A 23,280-nucleotide genomic window follows, 5' to 3' on the forward strand; every position below is an offset into this window, starting at 1 on the left:
TAATCCATTTAAGGAGGATTAGTGACCAAACAGACAGACAAGTATATAAACCCAGAATTTTATCAAGAAGGGGGGAACAACAGAATGGTGAGACAAAGGTCAAGGGGGAACCAATGCAACAGAGATACACACAAGACAACACGTTGGAAATGATCTGTACAACTTGGGGGGGAGGGGTCTGGGGGGCAGGGAAAGTAGGAAAAAAATAAGGGAAGCGTAAGGAAGATAAGAAATGTACTCATTACCTTACTTATGTAACTGAAACCCCTCTGCACAGCAGCTTGACAATAAAAAAATTATAAAATAAACCAAAACCAAAACAAAGAAACAAAAAAACCCAAATAAACTGTAGACGGATTCCCAGAGAAATTAACCATTGATTACTCCCACCAGGAAGAGCAAGGCATGGACAGCCGTGGAATGAATGCATGTCATGACCTGGGATCTGGGAGTGGAAATTTGATGGTTAGAGACTGGTACGTGCAGAACAGGCTTGGTTTTCCAGTAAAGGATGTAGCGTTGTGTGTGCGTGTGTGCGTGTGCGGGTCTGTGTGTGGGTGTGCGCGTGCAGATCCAAAGCACGGGGCGGGACGGGGCGGGGCGGGGCGGGCCTCCGGTGCCAAGTTAGCCCGGGCTCCTGGGACGTGTGGCCCGCGCTGGAACCCAATGCTGGCGGCGGTGAGAGGTGCAGGCTGCAGCAACTGGCTCTGCGATGGGGCACCTGTGGCTCCTGGAAACTTGGGGCCTCTGCGGGCTGCTTCTGTGCGCCGCGGATCTTCGCACAGGTAAGGGGGTGGGGCGTTAGGGAAACGTTGGAGAAGTCAGAATAGACCGTGACACTGCTGGGGGGGCGGTCACTGAAGAGCCCAGGCCCCCTGGCACCTGCCCTGGGCAGAGAGAGAGAAAGAGAGAGAGAGAGAGACAGAGACAGAGACAGAGAGAGACAGAGAGACAGAGAGAGACAGAGAGACAGAGAGAGACAGAGACAGACAGACAGACAGACAGACAGACAGACAGACAGACAGACAGACAGACAGACACTCAAAAAAAGGCTCAGAAGAGAACGTGAGAAATTGTTTCAATTGTTATAAATTGAGCGAGGCTATTATTTAATCTGTGGGACTTCCTACCTACTTTTCAAAGTGACACAACCAAAAAGAGCGTGAAATTTGCTGAGGAGTAAGGAAGGGATGAGCAGGCACATCGGCATCCTGAAGGCTCGCTCTTTTCCCTAATTCTTTTTTTTTTAATTAGTTTTTTATTGTGAAAATACTGTACCGAGGGGTTACAACCACATGAGCAAGGTAATGAGGACAGTCCTAGTGTCTGGCCCTGGCCGCTGAAGTAATGGCGCCATTCTCCTGGAAGACAGAAGCTGTTGGGTCTTTAGGATGGGTGTCAGTCACTTCCAGGGAAAGTTGCCCTGAGTCTTCAAAGTAATACTCAGGAGAGGCCTGGGAGGAAAGTGATAAGATAAGAAATTGGAGTTGTCTGCCGAGATAAGAGCAGGATGAACTTGAGATAGACCAGGCAACACCAGCTGAAAATAGGATCCAGCTCTCTTCCTGCAGTGCCCAACTCTTGGCTGTCTGGTGCCAGGGGTTAGTAGGTACCATAGGCAGGAACATTGTGGAATTCTTGGAACAGGCACACCCAAAGGCATAGAACTTTTCTATTGTGGGTCAAGATGCCAGGACACGGATTTCAAAAAGGAATAAACATATTATCATTTTCTTAACCTTTGCTCAGACATCCACTTCACACAATATTTTTTTGTGGTCGTTCTGTCTTCATTTAAGTTGTTCTACTTTGAGGATTGGTTTAACCTCTTACTCAATGATGAGATCTAGTTTGTTTAAGCAGAAAATAAATGTGTCTACTCTCCATGTATTTTTGAGTTTTCATGAAGAACTACTACCCAGGTGTGACTGTGCACTTATATAGCTCCCAACTCTTGGGAGGATGCACAAGTTTGAAGCTGGCCTAGTCTATCTAGTGAGACTCAGTCTCAGTTTTGAAAATAATAATTAGTTGTAGTTTTCTAAAAATAATAATACTAAAAAAAGTCACTTGCCCTGTGTTTCTCCAGACAGCTCTCTATTTCCTGATGAGTAGGTTCAAGCTAATTCAAATTTGCCCTTAATTAACAGCAATGGATCCTTTGCCTTCTAGAGACTGATGTGGCCTCAGCAGCAAAAGAGAAATGCATTTCTAAGTCACCTGTGACCCTCTGTGTACTAAGTTAACTGCCAGAAAGTTAAGACTGAGAAACATTTCTCTGTCCCCTGGAAACTAACCCAGTTTGTTAGTAACTTTCACTAATTCACTCAACAAACCGGGTTACTTTCACATGAAGAGCTTATCATTAGAAAGCTTTCAGAAATTGCCCTTTGTGAAATCTCATCCTGCCACAGCTGTTCTCAAGGCACAACATTCCTTTTCTGCTCTTGAACACTTCTTTAAATCTGCCTTCTGTTGTCCCTTGCATGTGTTTTTATGATTTATGTCTCTACGTTGTTGCTCTCTGATGCTGTGTGAAGGGTCTCCTAAGTGTGCTATCGATCTGCAGTTCACAGAGCCAGTGTGATACTCCGAATTCAATATGTAGCTTCTAATATGTATGATAGGTCAGTCTGATGAAAATGGTTATCCTCTCTGTAACACCTAAAAGAGTGCTTTTCACAAAAACCAGTGATTATTAACCAACTTTTAACTAAAGGATTATTTACTACTAAGTATTAATTAAGAGGTTGAAGTAAATTAATATTAACTTCAGTTAATATTGTTTAATCATGTCTGAAATAGACCCTAGACATATTTTTCTTCAAATCCTATTATTTTTGCAATTTTCTTTACAAGTTTGTAATAGCTGGCTTAAACTGTGGTGCTTGAAATGGAGAACCTGGTTACCTTACCTGCACTGTTGTTCTTTTGTGTCTTTCAGAGAGTTCTAAAACAATCCCCAAAGTTACAGAAGTAATGCCTAAATATGGAAGTATAAATGGAGCAACAAGGTTAACTATCAAAGGAGAAGGTAAAATTACTTTTCTCCTTCTCCCTCTCTCTTCCTCTTCTTTTTTTTCCCTTCTCTATGTGAGCACTAAGGCTGATGTATTTTACAGATTATTTCACATTGCTTTCTCAGAGGTAAGTCTAAATACTACTTTTGCTGTTTTATAGGAGCACTATGTAAAATGAGTAAGTTGTATTGATCTGTAGACACCATATACTTCGAGTTAGAGGTATGGTAATATATACTTAAACTTTTGCTGAGACAGATGATCATAGGTCAAGTGTTATTGAAGTGTGTGTGTGTGTGTGTGTGTGTGTGTGTGTGTGTGTGTGTGTGTGTGCACTAGTCCTGGGTATGAACTCAATGCTGTCCCTGACTTTCTTTGGCTTAAGACTAGCACTTTACCACCTGAGCCATAGCTCTATTTATGCCTTTTTTTAGTAGTTCATTGGAGATAAGAGTCTCACAGACTTTCCTGTCTGTGCTGGCTTTGAACCATGATTCTCAGATCTCATCAGCTTCCTGAATAGCTAGGATTACAAGTGTGAGCCAGTGGTACCCAGTGTATAAGGTTTTTTATTTTTTAATAAAGAAAAGATCAAGGCAATACTTGGAGATGGTAGATACATTTATGGATTTGCTTTCAGTAATTCTTTACAGGTATATAATTATATCAAAGTTATATACACTATAGCTTTTTATATGTCAATCATACTTCAATAACAAAGACAAATACATAAAGTTTTAATATAGGTGTTTGGTGCCCATTATATGTATATATATATATATATATATATATATATATATATTCCATATATATGGAATATGTTCAATACAATGATAAATCTACAAAACACCTAAGATCTCTTATCACTATGTGAATTAACTTGAAAAAAAAGACACACACAATTCATCCATGCTACCTCTGATCACTAAGTATTTTCATTTTTACAATTGCATCAATTTATCAATCTAAAACACTTTACAAAAAAACTGTAATTATTACCTAAATGTTGACCCTCCATACCTATTTAAATTGTGTTACTTTCATAAAGTCATTATAAAATATTACAGAAAATATTATTTAAGAGAAATTCCAGCTGCTAGAAAATCTAGTACTAGATTTTTGTCTACTTCTATACATGATGCTCACTTTTAAAGGCAAAACTTTGCTATTGGATTACTCTGTTCAAATGGCTGTGTTTATGGTGCAAGTTAAGCTCAGTGGTAGAACATTTTAAACTCAGTTTAAAAAAATTAAAAACAAAGCAAAAAAGCCTGTACTTAAGGAGACAAAATTATGATTTTACTGTTATGATACCAAAATAGAAGTGTTTTGAGCAACAGCACAATCAGAGAAATAATTGTATTTTCTTCTAAGATGATGATATTGATGAAGTGGATTATCATTTTAGTCAGTTCTGGCATGTCTGTAAACTATATTGTTTTTTTTTCTTTGCTTTATACCCATAGTTCATATTTCTCCATTATGTTTTGTACTAGTTATCCTATCTCTCTTTATGTAAAAAAAATATGATAATAGTCATGATGGTCGTGGGAGTGTCATAGACTTTTATCCAGTCTCTTGGCTGTCAATGCCATCTCTGCCACTGCAATTTACATCACTGGAATAAGTTATTTCTCTGAGCCCTGGCTTCCTCAGCAGTAACATGACCTATTAATTTCTACATCTTAGACTCATGAATATTGGAAAGAATAATGTAGCTAAAGTACCCCCTATGAGTATTTGCTACTTTATTCTTTTTATTCTTCAGCACTCATGTTACAGGCTTGGTTTCATTCTTTACAATCTATCTTCCACCAATCAAGCTATAGTTTTCCTTACCCTACTGTTTTGAATGTTACAACTTTTAAATACATTTCCAAGACCTGCTTACCTTGCCCATGTAATTGTAACCCCTCTGTATGGTATTTTCACAATTAAAAAAAAAAAGAACAACAACCAAAAAAAAAAAAAACCAACCAGACAAAAAGCTTAGAGAAAACAAATCAATCTGAGTCTTATATGACAATTACTGACTAAAACAACACTAACATTTTCCATGATAGCAGCTTGGGCGTTACTTTTTGGATGAGTGCTATCAGGAGACTCAGGTTTGTGTGCCTGACAATTCTTGTCTCCAATTTTACTTCTACAGAGGAAAACATATCAACATGTCAGGAATTTCCATGTGAAGTTTCAGCCTTTTCTGCTTCCAGGTTACTCCCAGCCCTTCCTGTAATCTATGTTCTCTGGAGGACTTCCAGAAGTGTCCTCTTTGTTTCAAATGATATCTTTAAATAAAAACTTAAAAACTATAGCTCATTTGCATTTCTTTTTGCTTTGTTGTAATTAATTTAAAATTATAAATATTTGTATATTTGTATGCTTTTAGCAAAAGTATAGCTAAAGCATTTACAAATCTTGTTAATTTGGTTCACATTTTCCCATAGGCTTTACTCTAGACATTTTCTCTCTTTCTTTCCCCCTCCCCCCCACATACATACACATATACACACACACATTTGACATTATAGCCATTCGGAAACTTTTTTAAATGCCATATTTTTTAGTATTATTTTTCAGAATTGTAGTTGATTTGGGAATGCCAAAGAAGAGATTCATGTCACCCTGTTACCAAGGTAGCATGTACCTAATAGAAAAATAAATTCCTCTATCACTTCCTGAACAAGTAAGACTTTCCATCCTTTAGTTAGTTGGCAGCAGCCCTTCTTGATTCCACACTCAATGTGAACTCCATAGATAAGCAAAAATTGGCAAAAGAAAAGGAGTGGATTTACAAGTGGCTTGCTTTCCTGTGTTCATATGCTTTCTCACAATTCCATTTGAGCAACAGCTGGCTTTCTAGTTTCTAAACTGCCAGCTCAATGCAAATATTAGTCATATGTGAAATGTACATGTATATTAGTATTTGTATTGTTCAATGTCAAATGAATTCTTTGATAAAGGCCTAAGATGTAAGGCCTAGAGAGCTTTTTGTTAAAATCCCTACCCTTGGTTTTAATGTTAAGGATAAGATAGAAATAAGAAGAAAGGGACTACTACATTGGGTCACAGGTAATCTACAATCTGAGCTCAGATCCTGGCCTCCCACTTACTGATATTGATTATCTATCTATCTATCTATCTATCTATCTATCTATCTATCTATCTATCTATCTATCATCTATCTATCTATCTAGTACGCTGGCCTTAAAGCTTGAACTCAGGATTTGGGTGCTGTCCCCAAGCTTTTGTGCTCACTTGAGTCACAGTTCCACATCCATAATCTCAGCTGAGTGATAAGATCTGGAGAATTTCAGTTCCAGCCTAGCCAAGGTTAAACAATTAAAAAAGAAGAAGCTGGGCACAGTGAACTTGTCATCCCAGCTACCAAAGGATATACAAATTATAGAACTGATATTGAGGCCAATCTGGATAAAAGCTAGACCTATCTCAAAAACATAACCAGCATTAAAAAGGGCTAGTGGCATGACTTCAGTGTATAGTTCTTCCCTAACAAGTGTAACGTTTTGCGCTTAAACCCTAATACCACTAAAAATGTATATATTCCCCTCAAGATTGAGCCACAGTTGTCCTCAGAGATCCTAGTATTTTTTCTCTCAAGTTTTATCTTCCATTTCTCTAAGGGTTACAGCCTAAATAAACTATCAACTTGCAAGTCTGTTTATTGGAGCTACAGGTGAAGACTTCATCACTTATAATATATATCACTTCTCACTCCTCTACTTCTTCCAGTCCCTTTGACTTATTTTTAAATAGTAGCTTTTCCCATTTTACTTAGTATTTGGTGCTCTCTCTCTCTATGTGTACGAATGTAGAGAGAGAGAGATGCACAAGTTTCACAAAACTTCCATGAATAAATCAATTCAAGCCAATTTTTGTATTCCCACAGATTATAACTATAGGGTTAAAGATGAAATAAATGGACTGTTTGCTTCATGCTATTTGACATTATTTATTACATGATCAATTACTGGGTGACAGTTGTTAGCTATCCGAAAATTGAATTCCATTAATAGTAATTGAATCTTCTTACTTTTCCAGGTTTTTCTCAAGCAAACCAGTTTAACTATGGAGTTGATAACACTGAGTTGGGAAACAGTGTGCAATTAGTTTCTTCTTTCCAGTCAATTACTTGTGATGTAGAAAAAGATTCAAGCCATTCAACTCAAATTACATGCTATACTAGGTCGGTTTCAAAGTGTCTTTAATAACATCATTTTCATCATCTCAGAAATCAGTTATGAGTATTGGTTTTGAATAGTTTTGTCAGTCTGCCTACTAAAAGCAATATTTTTCTGGTTTCCAGTCATTATTTTTGATTTCTTGATATCTTGACTATTATTTTTGATTTCTTGATATCGTGACTATTTTACACCTTTATTATGTTCAGCCGAAATGTTCTTTTCACATATTGGAATGATAAAAGCATACCCCATATCTATTCTCCTGTATTACAGCCATTATCTTATCATTATTAGACTTCTTTAGTAGATAAATGGCTACTATTAAAATGTAATGATGTTCCTCAAAATGGCAAAATTATGCTTTCCTGTTCAGTTTGGCTAATTTTGTTTAAAATATTCACATAGTTATTAAGATTGAATATGACCATTTTGTATAGTGACATTTTAAGTTCTTTACTATCAGCCCAAATTGATGTGTATTATTAGTAATTTAGGAAACATTTTAAATCATTTTAAATTGCAGCTTTTAATATTAACTTTAGAACTAGGTAGCACATATTTTAGAGGACTTATATTAGGTTTGCTGGCTGTCTTTCATCTGCAAACGTGTACTTAAGAGGAAACTTGATTAATAGCTCTTTAAAAGAATATCATGAACTAACTGAATCTGTCAGGTTAATATTAGTATTTTATATGATTATCACTACTTGTTATTACTGTATATGTTGTCTTTCATGATGAAAATTAATAAACATAGTCAGAATAGGTATTTGTCTAAGCTAACCTATGTTGGAATTTGTGATATATGGTACTTCTGGATGCAGCTTTTCTTTGTGTAATGGAAATTTGAATTTAGCTAGATGCAGTGAGTCATGCATTCCTGGCTTGGGAGGCAGAGATAGGGAGGGTTATTGGTGGAGGCCAGCCTGGGCAAGAAGGTATCGAGAGACCATTTCAATAAATAAACTGGGCATGTTGGTACATATTACTCAACTATGTGAGAGGCTTAGGTAAGAGGAACTTGGTCTGTGGAGACCCTTGGCCAAAAAAATAGGACATCCTATGTAAGGGGGAAAAAAAAACTAGAGCAAAAAAAGGTATGAGTTTATGTGGCTCAAGTGGTAAGAGTGACTGCCTAGCAAGCCTGAGACCTTAAGTTCAAACTCCAGTATTGCTATCCTAATAGTAAATAAATAAATCAGATAGAATTGAATTCTGATTCAAGTAGAAATTTAGATAAGTTTATTTTCAAGGTTGACATGGAGTCTAAGACAATATTTTTTAATTATGAATGTCTACTAAAATAAAAATGATTCCATCTTCATGTGTTCCTCATTGACCTTGAAGGGCAATGCCAGAAGATTCCTACATTGTGAGAGTCAGTGTGGACGGGGTTCCTATCGCAGAGAATCACACCTGCCGTGGTCGCAGTGGCAGCTGGGCATGCAGCTTCAATGTACGTGTCTCTCCTTTGGAACTTATACCTTATCCGCCTTGTCTTCTTTTTGACAGAACTGGGTTTTTATTGCTTAATTTTTCAAATTGTTATTATTTCCACATTAGAAAAGATATTATCCAGGCTAAGTGGCTTAAGCCTGTAATCTTAGCTGCTGGAGAGGTAGAGACTGAGAGATCATACACAATTCAAGTCCAGCCTGGGCACACACAGTTCAAGAGACTCCATCTCAACCAGCTGTGGTTGAATCTCAATAGCAGAGCACAGCAACTATACAGTTCAAAAGACTCCATCTCAACCAGCCGTGGGTGAATCTCAATAGCAGAACACAGCAACTGTTCCTGTCATTCCCTATGATAAGAGGAAGCATAAGTAGGATTACAGCTTAGGCTGTCCTGGGTATAAAGTGAGACTTTACCTTGAAAATCACCCAGGCAAAGGGGTTGGACATGTGACTCAAGTAGTACAGGGCTTTCCTAGGAGAACCTGAGTTTAATCCCCAGTATAGAGGGGAATGTGTATGTGCATATCCATACACACACACACACACATATATATATATATATATATATATTTCTCTAAAATATATGCTACCTAGTTCTAACGTTGATATATACACATTTTCTTATGCTAATATATTACTCATATGTATATTACATATATACATGTAACATGATATATATGTAATATATTTCTATATTTCTTTAATATATTACATATATTAACATAGTATACATAGTTATACATATTTTATTATATAATATATTCAAAATGTATATTACATAATATGTAATGTATAATACATATTATATGCTATATAACATATAATTGATGTATAGTATATACATATGTACACATATAAATACCTATATTAGCATATATGTGTATACATTAATATATTAGCATAAGATAATTTTCTTAGTTTCGATTCTTTTTAGCAGTTGAATCTCTTTTATTTCTGGTTCATTCCCCCATTTTCAGTGGGAATTTATGTTTAAAAAATATCACTGCATACTTACACTGTTGAATTTTTTTGTTTAAACTGTTTTTCCTCTTTCTCCACCTCTGTTCTTTGTTTGATTCTTTTCCTACTTCATAAGATTCACTACTTCATTATAAACAGAACATCACAGCTCTTCTTTCTGTATAATTTTGAATGTAATGAGCCTACATGTTGTGTAGCATCCACACAATTTTTATTTTGAGGTAGATAGTTGTAAACATACTTTTTCTCCTAATTGCCACCTCATATATTCTTTAAAATTGCCCTTATTTTTCTATTTTATTTTATTTTATTGTAAAATTGATGTACAGAGGCATTACAGTTACATAAATAGAGTAATGAGTACATTTCTCTTTTTTTGGGGGGTGGGGGGTCCGGTCGTGGGGCCTGAACTCTGGGCCTGGGCGCTGTCCCTCAGCTCTTCAGCTCAAGGCTAGCGCTCTACTACTTGAGCCACAGTGCCACTTCCGGCTTTTTTCTTTTTGCTATGTGGTGCTGAGGAATTGAACCCAGGGTTTCATGCATGCAAGGCAAGCGCTCTACCACTGAGCCACCTTCCCAGCCCCATGAGTATATTTCTTGACAAACATTGTTAACCCCTCTTATTTTCTCCCACTTTCCTTCCCTGCCCCGACTCCCTTCCACCCCCCCATCCCCTCCCCAAGTTGTAAAGTTCATTTCCAACATAGTGTCTTGTGAGTCATTGAGTGGTTTACTCTTTGTCCTTTGTCTAACCATTTTGTTGTTCTCCTTCCCTTCCCCAAATCAGATAAATATATATACAAGGAGGGTACCAAAATCAAAACAGTGACATCAGGGGATGAAACAAAGGAAAAGAAAGAAAGAAAGAAGAAATAACTTCACACAGTACATTTTAAAAAACCCTCTTGTTTCCATATCTTGGAGTTCATTTCAATTAGCATCATTTTATGTTATCATATGTACATAGCTATTAAGTTATTATGATCCTCTTACTGACCACCACAAGGTTCTAGTGAAAGTAAATGCTGAGGAACAAAAAGTGACTTCAGCCTTCAAGAAGATTGAGCTTCCCACATAGCCCTCGTTCCACTTCTAACCTAGATGTGGAACTCAATTTTGTTTCCTTGTATGTCAGCCCAAACATTCCTCAATCTAAATTCAGCCTAATGGGACTGGACTTCTTTTATTCTAGCTGAAGCTGACCATTTCTCTGGACTGTTCTCACCATCTCCAACTAGAAAGTGGTGACCATCTTTCCCATAGCTATTCAGAAGCCAAATTGTGATGGCTTTACCTTCTGAGATGGCTAAGTTCAGCTTCATGACTCTTTTTCTATGTTGCACTTGTATTTATCACTTGGTTCTCACAATAACATCCCAGTATTCTTCATACCATGGCTCAATGTTACCCTTCAAATCACAGGACTGTTCTCTTTCCCTGTCCCATATCCACTCCCCTCTACCCCACTGCCTTGAGGTTTCCTTTCTTTCTTGAGTCAGGCACCAAATCATTTTCCAAGACTTCTAACATTTTCTTTAAGGACTCAGTTTGCATAGTTCTCTTTAGTGAATTATTTGGGACTCTTAAAATTTCAGAAGAGACATCCTCTACTGAGTTCCTCAGTTTAGGAAGTGTGTTAATACTGTGCTTCAGAGTTCAGACATTGTCACCATTTAGTAGCTGTAATTTGGGCAAGATGAAACAACTTCTGTCAAATGGACATTACATCATAGCATTACTGGTGAAAACAGGATATGATATGAAACTGACAAAAAGGCAAGAAATAGCCAGACACATAACATTCTATTTTAGATGTTTATCTCTTCTTCCCATGTGCTACTTAGAATCTACTCTATTTTATAATAATTATTTTAACTTACTGCAATATATTGTTTAATATAATATATTTTATTGTGTTAGGTTTAATGTTGACTAATTTTATTCATCTTTCTGCTTCTAAGTATCTGCTTCTTTAGTATCCAGTACTTGGTAGCAGTACACACTGGATGGTATTCTGTGTTTCTTCTTTAAGAAAGAAAAAGCTAAAATCTTAATGTCATGAAATTCTAATACCTTAATACTATTTTTTGTCTTTATTTCTATTTTTATTGGCTTATGCCATAAGAATGTAACACATAATTTTTTTATTTAATGAAATTACACATCATTTAATGTTAAGCTGGCTCTACAGCATTATGCTTATTCTTTAGAAATATGCTTATTGCTATTTCTGCTTTTTTTGTGTGTGTTGGTCTTGGCACTTACACTTTGGGCCTGGGTGCTGTCCCTGAGTTTCTTTTGCTCAAATCTAGAGCTCTACCGCTTGAGTCAGAGCTCCACTTCTGGCTTTCTTGGGGATAAGAGTCTCATGGACTTTCCTGCCCAGGCTGGCTTCAAACAGAGATTCTCAGATCTCAATCTCCTGAATAGATGGGATTGCAGGCACCCATCGATTTCTGCATTTTTAAAGTTTATTGTCTATTTAGTTCAAATTAGAGGAGAATTTACTATCTAGAATCTTATCAGTACTATTACATGACATTACTTCTCAAGTCACAGGTGACACAGCTAATGGGCCATCTTCTCTCTAGATAAGTATGGCAGATGGAATCACAGAGATCCTTCTACAGCTTTCCTGGGGGCTTCTTCCTCCTTTCTCCTGTTGCTGTCTGCTTCCTGTATCCCGTGTCCATCTGAGTATACTTAGAAAATAAAATTCCTAAATACAATACTAAAATTAGAGCCCTTCCAACACTAAAACTTCCATGTTGTCTTCACATTCAGTTGCCAGTTTTGTTGGAAATTGAATTCTAGATTTGAAATAAGTTTCAATGAGACTTTTGAATCACTGTCTCCTTTTTTCATGATCTGAGGTATCTAAGCTTATGTAGAGTGAAGGATTAGCGTTAAAATTTTAAAATCTTTGTATATCAATATATTAAAAATGCAGTATGTCATATCAATGTTAAATAAGTATACATGTTCTGCAGTAGTGTACTCTTATTTTTTGTACTTCCATTAACAACTGATAACAAATACCTTGTACATTTTGTCTATTGGTTTAAAACTATGACAGAAACTAATGTTATTTAACATGCAATCCTCTATTATTTTGCTACAAATACTATTTAAGTAAGAATACAGTGACTTGTAGAGATTGATTTGTACACCTAGCTGGCAGTTCCTTTAGCCTTTCTACTAACTATTTTAAAACTAATATTTTACCAAACAAAGGTTTTATGGCTAGAGATTCATTTTCTATTATTTTATAGGAATTCTCCATTGAGAATTTGTTTTCTTTTATCATTCTAAATTGTGAAAGGATATATCTGAAGCCTTCTTATCCTCATATTTCAAAATTATTTTCTTTAACACTCAAAAAACAATGGTCTTTCACATTCATCTTAATGAGAATAAAGGGCCAATTGACTTCATTGAGAATCTACTTTGTTCTAAATTATTTTATTATTTTTCATAACACAGGTTCCATTAATTAATTCTTTAAAATGCTTAATTAATTAGTATTAATTAATTCTTAAAAATGCTTCCCATGTCTGTTCTGTTTTCTGTGGAATGTAAATTCTTCTTGACCTATTTCTGGACTACTAATTTTCTCCAGCATTTTTTCAAAATGTAGATGATTAATTCATCTTGGTTACTGATTTTCCTAAAGTGTGCTCTTTTCCTATTTAAATAATTAATTTTCTTCACATTGGAGCAGTGTATGGGGCAGTATGGGTGTGGGTATAGGTGTGGGTGGTTGTGGATGTATGTGTATGCTGGTATGGGGCTTGAACTCAGAGCCTCTTGCTTTTTCTTTTCTCCACTCTACCCTGCTCCTTGCTGCCAAGGTACCACTTGAGCCACACCTTTACATCACTTGAGCCATACCTCCACTTCACTGGAGCCACACACCATCACTTCTTACTTCCAGCTTTTGGCTCTGGCTAATTGCTATAAAAATCTTGAAGACTGAACCTTGATCCTCAGACCTCAGCTTCCTAACTAGCTAGGATTGCATGCATGAGCCACCAATGTCCAGCCTTTTTTGTCTTTTAAAAACGAATTCAGCATGTGTTTATTTGCATAATAATGGCTCATATAGTATTTACTGTAGTATTTATTATAGGTCAGGTGATATTCTTAATAGTTATGTTTATTAACTCATAACTCTGATAGCAATCTTATAGCTAAATATAAGTATTATTTACCTCTGTTTTATAAATGATAAAATTGATGCACAGAGAAATTATGTTGCTTACCCAAAGTCACATAAAGAGGCAGTGATTAAGCTCAAATTTCAATTTGAAAAGAACAGCTGCAAACTTGGGCTTTTAACTGTGATACTCTTCTTCCTTTTATATGTACTTGAAGACCTCTAAAAGCTAGACAACCCTTTCTTTTTTAATGCAATAACAAATTATCACAAACTTAGTGGCTTACTGCAATGCAAATGTACCATCTTACAGCTCTGCAGCTAAGTCTAGGCTGCAATCACGTGTCTGGATGGCTACATTCCTTCTAGAGACACTATGGGAGATTCTGTATTCTGGCCTTTTCTAGCTGCTTATGACTACCCATATGATTTGGCTCCTGTTCTCCTACCATTGTCTCCAAAGCCAACAATGGGAGTTAAGTCTTTATTACACTGCATCATGCTCACTCTGCTTCCAAGAAGCACCCTATTTTCTCCTCTTAATCTGTCTGCACTCTGTTTCCCAGTAGTACTTCCAGAATATTTGTAAATACTTTGGGCCCATGGGGGCAATACAGGGTTATCTCCTTATTTAAAGCCAGCTATTTAGCAACTTTAATTCCATTTACAACCATCTACCGTAGCCTGATATTTCCATAGAGACGGGGTGTGGACACTTTAGAAAGCCATTACTTTATGACAGGTATTGAAGTCTTAATTACACTGGTGGCCTCTCTGGAATTTGCCTCTTTTCAATTCTCCTTTGCGGTGACATTTCTTAAGAAAAGTGACTGCATTGCGCTAGGAATTTATCATTACCATGACAAATAAAACTTGCTTTACTGGTCTTTTATTATTTTGCATCTGATTTTGAAGTGTTCCTTGTTACTTTCTTTCCTCAAGGACTTAACCAAACCTAATTTCTTTAATTTTATCCTGTCAAATTCTTGAGAGTCTTCTTAATGACTGATTGGCTTCTAGTTTTAACTAAAGGATGGTGGAGTTTTCAAATTCTAGGCTGATGAGTCAGAATCTGGGGAATCCAATCTGGCACATGGGAGGTGTGGGTACAAGTGCTCAGCCATGTGGAATCTCAGAAGCCTGTCTCCCCCACGTTTCCCCTTAAGATTCCAGTAAAGCAAAGCAGAGATGATCATGGGTAGAAACTCCCTGAACTCCACCCTCCCCTACCCCCTCGTACCTCCCCATCCCCCAAGCTCACAGCTCAACAAAAAAAATAAAGTAGTTCCACAAAAACAACCAAACAACCAACCAAGCAGACAAAAATTCCAGGCTGACAATATTGTGAAGCAGAAGAATTTTTAAAGAATAAAGAAATAATCTTGAATAACCAAAACATGATCAAAATTTTTATTTATTATATGTAAGAATATTTTGATAGTTCTATTATGGATTATTATTGAAATAGAAGTAGAAATAGATCTATTCCGTAAAATTAGAATCAATATAGAGAAAAGACTGCTTATCCATATTATTATTTTACAGACAAAAAGTTTCAGAACCCCAACAATAAGGAACATCACACCTTTATCTGGAACTCCAGGTTGGTTCTTGTAATTGCTGAAATATTTTTGGTGTGTGGCAGTTAACTTTATTTACATATATTGTGTATGCAATAATTATAATACCTAAAAATTATACATTTCCTTTTTCTGCTTATGAAACTGGTTATCAATTAAAAGTATTTTCAAAAGTTGAATCATAATCTATGATAATGCACTTAATTTTCATTGTATTGGATGTTTACTTATCTTCTAGTGTTTATTATGATGATACCATTAGGCCAGTTTATAATCCCTACAGAAATAAATAAGAATGCCCTTTTCTACAGCTTACTCAATTGTAACTATGAACTGTTTTCAAATATTCTTCCCAGGGAGTAATGACACATGGTAATGGAATTGGTTAATGGTAACTATAAATGGCATTCTCAGCATTTGGGAAATAGAGGCAGGAAGGTCGAGTTTGAGGACAGCCTGAGCTACTTAGTGAGATCCTGCCCTAAAATAAAATGGAATTTATAAAAAAGAAAAAGTAGTATGCTTTCAGTGTTTTCAGTTCTTTGGTTTACTCTTAAATTTGTTTCAGGTTTGTTGAATATATGCATTTCATTTCATAAGCCAATCATCTTTTTCCATATGAAATTGTAAGAATTCTTTGGAATCATCTTATAAATATGTTAGAAACAATCACATGAAAGAAAAAACATTTGAATATTTATCTGGGGGGGAGGGGTGGGAGATGGGAAGGGATGGGAAAGGGAAACAAAGGAGGAGGCAACAATGCTTGATAAGAAATGTACTCATTATCTTGCCCATGTAATTGTAAGCCCTCTGTATGGTATTTTCAAAATTAAAAAAAAAAGAATTCTTTGAAGGATACCAAATGTCTATATTTCATGTATGTGTGAAATATATTTTGAATTTATCTTGTTTTGGAAAACAAATGCTTTTTCTATCAGATATTTTTTTTTTGGCAGTACCAGAGCTTGAACTCAGGGTCTCATGCTCACTTGGCGCTCTAACATTTGAATTATATTTCTAATCCAGCTTTTATTTTTGACATGGAGTCTCACAGACTTATCTACCCAGGTTAGTTTTAAACCATAATCTAGATCTCAGCCTCTTAAGTATTTATGATTCCAGGTACCATTCACCAGTGCATGGCTCTGTCAGATAACTTCATTTTTATTATTACATGTGTAGATTTAACCTGAAATCCTAATTACACAATCATCACATTCGATTTCACTTTCTTTTCATAATTTTCAAAATTTAATTATTTAATGTACTTTTTGCGATGTTTTAAATTTGCAATTCATTTCCTACCTCAGCCTCTAGAATGCTAAGATTACAGATGTATACTTTTATGACTAGCTTTAATATTTCATGATTATTTCAATCAAGATTTGGGTTACTTTATGTATTATGTGGCAATCTTTTTCTTTTTAAATAAATTACCTGTTGCCTGAAGTAGTATTTAATTAAGTATTTTACTAGTTTTTTTCTCTGAAATACTTCACTAATCTTTAAATACAAATACTCATTCAATGTACTCAATATACTCAATATACACAATATATTTTATTATATTTATTAGAAATTTCACAGCAATGCTAAACACTACAACAGAATATAAGAATTCTGTTTTTTTCAGGGCACCAGCAGCTCATACCTGCAATCCTAGCTACTCAAGAGGCTGAGATCTGAGGATCATGGTTTGAAGCCAGCCCAAGTAGAAAAGTCCCCGTGAGACTCTAATCTCTAATTAACCACTCAAAAACCAAAAGTGGCACTGTAGCTCAAAGTGGCAGAGTGCTAGTAGTAGCATTGCTAGTACTACCACCAGCAAAAGAGCTCAGGAACAGTGCCCAGGCCTGAGTTCAAGCTCTTGGATAGACAAAAAAAAAAAAAAAACACTGTTAGTCTGTTTTTATTAGAGAACTTTCTAGTGTTTTGAGATAGAGATTAATATATAAAGCCTACTTGAATCTTTTGCTTTGTTTTCAGGTACATTAATAACAATCCAAGGAAGAATCTTTACTGATGTCTATGGGAGCAATACTGCTGTAAGCTCAAATGGGAGAAATGTCAGGATTTTGAGGTAATTTTGGTGTGGAAGTATAATAATGGATCAAATAATATTAAAAATCCTCTATAATGTTTGCTAGGATTTTTCAGTCATATTATTGAAGAAAACTAGACTATCGGTTGATTCATGGACATGAAGCAATGCTGCCTATTCCTTTCTTCTCTGGACTGACATCATTCCTTCTTTTACTGTGACGAATTTTATTAATTGAAAGTACACAATAGTAACTGTTCAATAGTTCCATAGTAACTGGATTATAGCCAAAGAACTTTATTTATGGAAGACTATTTAAAAATTTGACCTCATTTTATGTAATACCCTAGACTGTCAAGGTCAGGAGTAGCACTTAAGTCTTCAAATACACAACTCGCTATTTCTTCTACTGCAAATGTGTTAAATGAGAGCACGCTGAAAGAGAAAGGGTCAATAACTCATTTAATGTGCCAGAGTTTGAATCATGAGTGCTCCACTTACTAGCTGTGAAGCAGATTCTAACATTGTTTAATTAACTAACAGAACAGAAAATAGCTGTCTGCGTCTGAACTAGAAACTAACATGACATGAGGGTATTTTCCTATGATGGAGATAGGGTTATCTCAGCCCATCTTAGCAGACAAAAAACCCTGTTCATTTTCTATTGTATCACAGCTTTCAGGATGTTTCATGCTTATTGAGTATTTTCACAAAACCAATGAGTTGATATATTAAATGAACAATTCAGACAGCAATTAGAGGATTTCTTAAATTCTAAAGACTGTAGGCCACGTACAACTGCATTTATAATTTAGTAAAATGAGTAATTTTGAAGTTTCAGTACGTGGAAAAAAGTGATTTGTCTGGCATACTTTGAGGTTGAATTTCAGTTAAATCACATTTGTAGGCAGCTATAAATGCTCTGGAAATATCCATATTGATTCTTTTTATGGGTTGAAAGAGCTACTAGAAAATTTGATATAAGTGAAGACTTTTTTTCCTTGCTTCAGTGTAATTGGTTGTTATAAATGATTCACATTCTTATCCTTACATGGAGCTTTCTCATTTAATCTTGCCCATAATGATATCAGGAAATACAAAACATAACTTCCAGACAAAGATTACTTTTCTTCCCTCTGCAATTGGAATTTATTTCTGTTTAGTACCAGGGAGTTAGTGATTTTTTTTTAATGAAATCACAAAATCAGTCAGAAAGACCCTCAGTGGATCATTATACCCAGCTCATATACTGTGGAAATCCCTAGGGAATATATATATATATATATATATAATATAAATATACAATATATATACTATAGATAGAATATAGATATAAATGTTTGTACAAAAATTTCCATACATATATGGAAATTATATATACATGGAAAATTTCATACAGTCATTTGTGGGAATGTGAGAAGTTCTTCAGAAAGTCATTTATCTAATTAACAGTATATTAATTATGACTTCCCCCAAGGCATTCCTTTGTGCCTAAGTTTCATCATCAAGGAGTCTAGAGTAAAGAACAGGTCATTGGCCAGTAGCCAAGAGAGCTTCTGCTTCCTGGGTCTTGTTCATTCAATAAGATTTCTAAATCCAGCCTAGGTACACATTATGCCAGGACAAGAAAATGACTAGAGCATCTACTTTTTATAAAAGAGCTTTTGATCTAAACAGATAGGAGAGAAAAATTCTAAAAGACCTGTTTAAGGCAAAACATGATAACGTTCTCACAGAAAGGCAGGCCTATACCACTGTGGGAATTAGCAAGTGTGGGTACAAAACCAGATTTCAATTCTTACATTATGCTCTACTTGCTGTAGGCTTACCCAAGAAACTTAGTCACTCTGTCTCAGTTTATTCATCTTTGAAATGGAAGGATTATAATTACTGAATAATGATATGGTTACACATATTAAATGTAGTTATCAAGAGCCTCTCAGTTTCAGCTGTTAAATTTTAATTGGGATAAGGCAAGAGGTTAGAAAGAGAATTTGAATCAAAATATCTTTAGAATGGGTTCAATAACTCAGTTTACTTCCTTTGTAATCCTAAGGTAATAATCAAATAGAAGGACTTATGTGCAAAAGAGTATTTAAAAAGTTCAATATAGGGAGAGAATGAGGGAGGGGGTGACACTGTTCAAAGGATATCTACTCATTACCTGACATGTAACTGTAAACCCCTCTGTAATCACCTTTACAATAAATTTTTTTTTAAATTAAAAACTTCAGTATAGCATCAATAGATGTTTGTTTAAGGCAGTAATGATGGATAGTAATTAGCAATGAGTGATTAAGAAAAACGTATGGTAGTTATTGTTTATGGGAGGTGCATTTGGAAACCATTTACTAATATAACTTAACTTTTATCTGATAAAATATTTATGCAGAGTTTATATTGGAGGAATGCCCTGTGAGCTTCTTATACCACAATCTGATGATTTGTAAGTAATTAAGAAAATTTTTGTTAAAAATTTTTTAAAAATATTTTGCTAAAAAAATAAATAGTAATGGTAAGAAATATCACATAGCTAAATGCCTTTATAATATATGAGTAGTAATATTTTATTTGATAAATTAATATTCATTTATATAGTTAGCTGCTAACTTATTTTCTCCTTTGTCTTCAGTATAGTACAATATGAATTATTATTTAGGTCATTATGAAAAAGGTGTTTTGAAAAATATCACATAATTTCTTTACTTGATTGTATTTTCAGTGCTTAAGAGAAACAGGAATATCAAATTTAATTACAAACATTTTTGCATTAAATGAAATTTTATCTATAACCCATCACTGACACCTGGGAATTATTTTCATTTCACGGAGATTTTAAGTGGAGAATCTGTTTCTAAACTGATACATATTCTGAAAGTAATAAAATATGTCCAATTAAAATGATATTTTGAAATGTAATATCAATATGAAATTTGATAAGCTCATAATTTTGATAGGTATGGACTCAAGCTAGATCATCCAAGTGGAGACATGGGTTCTATGATTTGTAAAATAACAGGAACTTACATTGGTAAGCATTGATCACCCTTCTTCATAGTTGTCAGAGAAGCCCAGCTCAGCCTTGTTTTATGTTCTTCTAGATCTTCCCTGCATTTTCTTCTCACGGTTGTCATTTTTTTGTTGTTTTTGTTTTCCCTTTCTTAATTGCCTTCTTTTCACTTTTAAGCTAGGGTGTATGCTTTATTTATTTACGTACTTATTTTCTTAAGACATATAGAAAGTGAACTTCAGGTTATATTTTCTTTTTTGTCCTTCCCAATGATTCTATGATTTACTTAGTTCAGCTGTTTTACTTCTTACATGCTGCCTTAATTTCAGCTTTCCTCCTTCTCCTCTTTTTCCTCTTCTTCTCCTCCTCCTTCTTTGTGTGTGTGTGTGTGTGTGTGTGTGTGTGTGTGTGTGTGTGTGTCGGTGTCTGGGTGTTTGTGTGTGTGTGTCTGTATCTTTGTTCTGCTCCTTGGATTGAACTCAGGGCCTGGGTGCTATCCCTAAGTTCTTTTTACTCAACACTAGTATTCTACCACTTGAGCCAAAGATTCTCTTCTGGCTTTTTTTTTTTCTTCTAACGATTAATTAGAAAGAAGAGGTTCATAAATTTTCCTGTCTTGGGCTGGCTTTGGACTGCTGCTATCCTAAGATTTCAGCCTTCTGAGTAGCTAGGATTTTAAGTGTGAGCCACTGGCTCTTTCAGTTCTTAAATCAGCTTCTCTCCTATCTCAGGCCCTGTGTAAGTATTACATCCTGAAATTTTCAGATGAAATATATGTCCTCAGAAAATGCTCTTTCATGTTGGGCGCCAGTGGCTCACGCCTATAATCCTAGCTACTCAGGAGGCTGAGATCTGAGGATCATGGTTTGAAGCAGCCCGAAGTCCGTGAGACTCATCTCCAATAAAACACTAGAAAACTGAAAGTGGGAAAACTGAAAGTGGCGCTGTGGCTCAAGCGGTAGAGCGCTTGCCTTGAGCTGAAGAGCATAGGGACAGAAAAATGCTCTTTGACCCATATTTTACATTCTCAAGATTTATTATTCCTGATATTCCATAACAAGTTTAAGCTCTCTGTTTGGGTCTTTGCTCTTGATAATGCATTCTGTTAGGACAAGGATCGGCAGAGTCTTCCTTCCGCACCATGTCTCTCAACCCCATCAGAGGCTCTGAACAGGGCAGTAGTGATGCCTATCCATTCTTTACTTTTCTAAGTTCATAATTGTATTGTGTAATATTTTCCTAGTTATAACTTCAACTTTTAAAACCTTCCAGTTTTCTTTGATGATTTGTAAATGATTATATAAGTGTTTTATTATATATTTTATTATATATTTTTGTTATATATTTTGTTTTATTATATATTTTATTATATATTTTTGTTATATGTTTTGTTTTATTATATATTTATTATATATATTTTTATTATATATTTTGCCTGCATTTAAATCAGCTACATAGAATAGAGTTATTGTTCTCCTCTGATTGGAAATTTAATTGTGTATTCCAATTAATTCCAGGTCATCACAATGTCAGCTTCATCTTAGATAGTGATTATGGAAGGTAGGTCATTTTGTAAATAATGATTATCATAATTGATTCAACTGGGCAAATAAAATTAAGTATAAATATTTATTTTGCACTCTAAATGCAGAGATTAAGGAATCAATCACTTTCTTTCCACACATTAACATTTAAAGAATCCATAACTCCCTTTTATTTTTAATTTGTACCTTCCATATTACTTTTACTTGTGAATCAACAGTAACTAAAATAACAAAAACATTTAACTATGATGGAAAACTATTATCTTTTATATAGTTCTCTTGATTGAATTATAGATTCTTTTTTTGGTCGGTCGTGGGGCTTGAACTCTGGGCTTGGGTGCTGTCCTTGTGCTCTTCAGCTCAAGGCGAGAGCTCTACCGCTTGAACCACAGCACCATTTCCGGTTTCCTAGCGGTTTGTTGGAGATAAGAGTCTCACGAACTTTCCTGCCCGGGCTGGCTTTGAACCTCGATCCTCAGATCTCAGCCTCCTGAGTAGTTAGGATTACAGGCGTGAGCCACCGGTATCCGGCTGAATTACAGTTTTTGTTATTGTAAAACAAAAGCCTCATAATTAATATTACAGGATAAAGGTTTTCTTTTAAGATATCCTAATAAGTGACATATAATCCACCCCCATCTTGCCTATTGGCAACATGAAAAGGAAGGAGGAAAGGGAGATAATTTGCCCAAGCAAATTCAGCCAGTAGAAGCAGATTACAGCAGTAAGTGAATCATGTAGTCTAAGTCCTAACTCGGGGACCTGAACATTTCATTCATTCTACTTCTCTGCCATGGCTGATAGAAAGTTTCAGCCACCAGAACTAAATATCACTACAGCTTCATGTTTTGATGCCGTAGTATTTACAATGAAAACATTTACAATGAGTGTATTTTCTGACTATCACAGTAACTGGGTAAGTTAATGTCTTTAATAGGCAGGACATAGATGTGACAAACCTAAATGAATTGTTCTGCCCCAAATCTCATAGTGTCTATTGAGAAAATGAGCCAATTGTCAGGCAACCAAATAAATTTCTATTGGATATTGTAATTAAATAAATAAATTGGATTCTATTTAGTATCCAATTTTAATATTGTTAGTTAGATCTGTTGATTTATTTTTTTGTCTCTCAGGAGACACCCAATGATTGTAAGCTTGAAAAGAATGTCCATACTACAAAGTAATATGTGTTCACAGAGTGCCAGAGCAGGTCAGATTGGTCCCCTCCTCGCATAAAAATGTAATTCCAGATGGATTAAACTTTACTATCATCTTTA

General features: G+C 35.3%; 1 protein-coding gene across 1 annotated transcript in view; it reads left to right on the forward strand.

The window, feature by feature from the left end:
* The first annotated feature begins 678 nt into the window (after positions 1 to 678).
* Pkhd1l1 (PKHD1 like 1) overlaps positions 679 to 23,280 on the forward strand; it is a 149,432-nt gene continuing 126,830 nt past the window's right edge. Inside the window, exons 1-9 of the mRNA XM_069991271.1 lie at positions 679 to 785; positions 2,945 to 3,034; positions 7,083 to 7,227; positions 8,573 to 8,681; positions 15,368 to 15,425; positions 17,392 to 17,485; positions 19,839 to 19,892; positions 20,404 to 20,477; positions 21,974 to 22,016. Of these exons, the coding sequence (XP_069847372.1) occupies positions 713 to 785; positions 2,945 to 3,034; positions 7,083 to 7,227; positions 8,573 to 8,681; positions 15,368 to 15,425; positions 17,392 to 17,485; positions 19,839 to 19,892; positions 20,404 to 20,477; positions 21,974 to 22,016 (740 nt within the window). The 5' untranslated portion in view covers positions 679 to 712. The remainder of the gene's footprint in view (positions 786 to 2,944; positions 3,035 to 7,082; positions 7,228 to 8,572; positions 8,682 to 15,367; positions 15,426 to 17,391; positions 17,486 to 19,838; positions 19,893 to 20,403; positions 20,478 to 21,973; positions 22,017 to 23,280) is intronic.

This window comes from Dipodomys merriami, unplaced genomic scaffold (genome assembly GCF_024711535.1).
Source record: "Dipodomys merriami isolate MVZ:Mamm:240054 unplaced genomic scaffold, mDipMer1.0.p SCAF_4, whole genome shotgun sequence".
NCBI lineage: Eukaryota > Metazoa > Chordata > Mammalia > Rodentia > Heteromyidae > Dipodomys > Dipodomys merriami.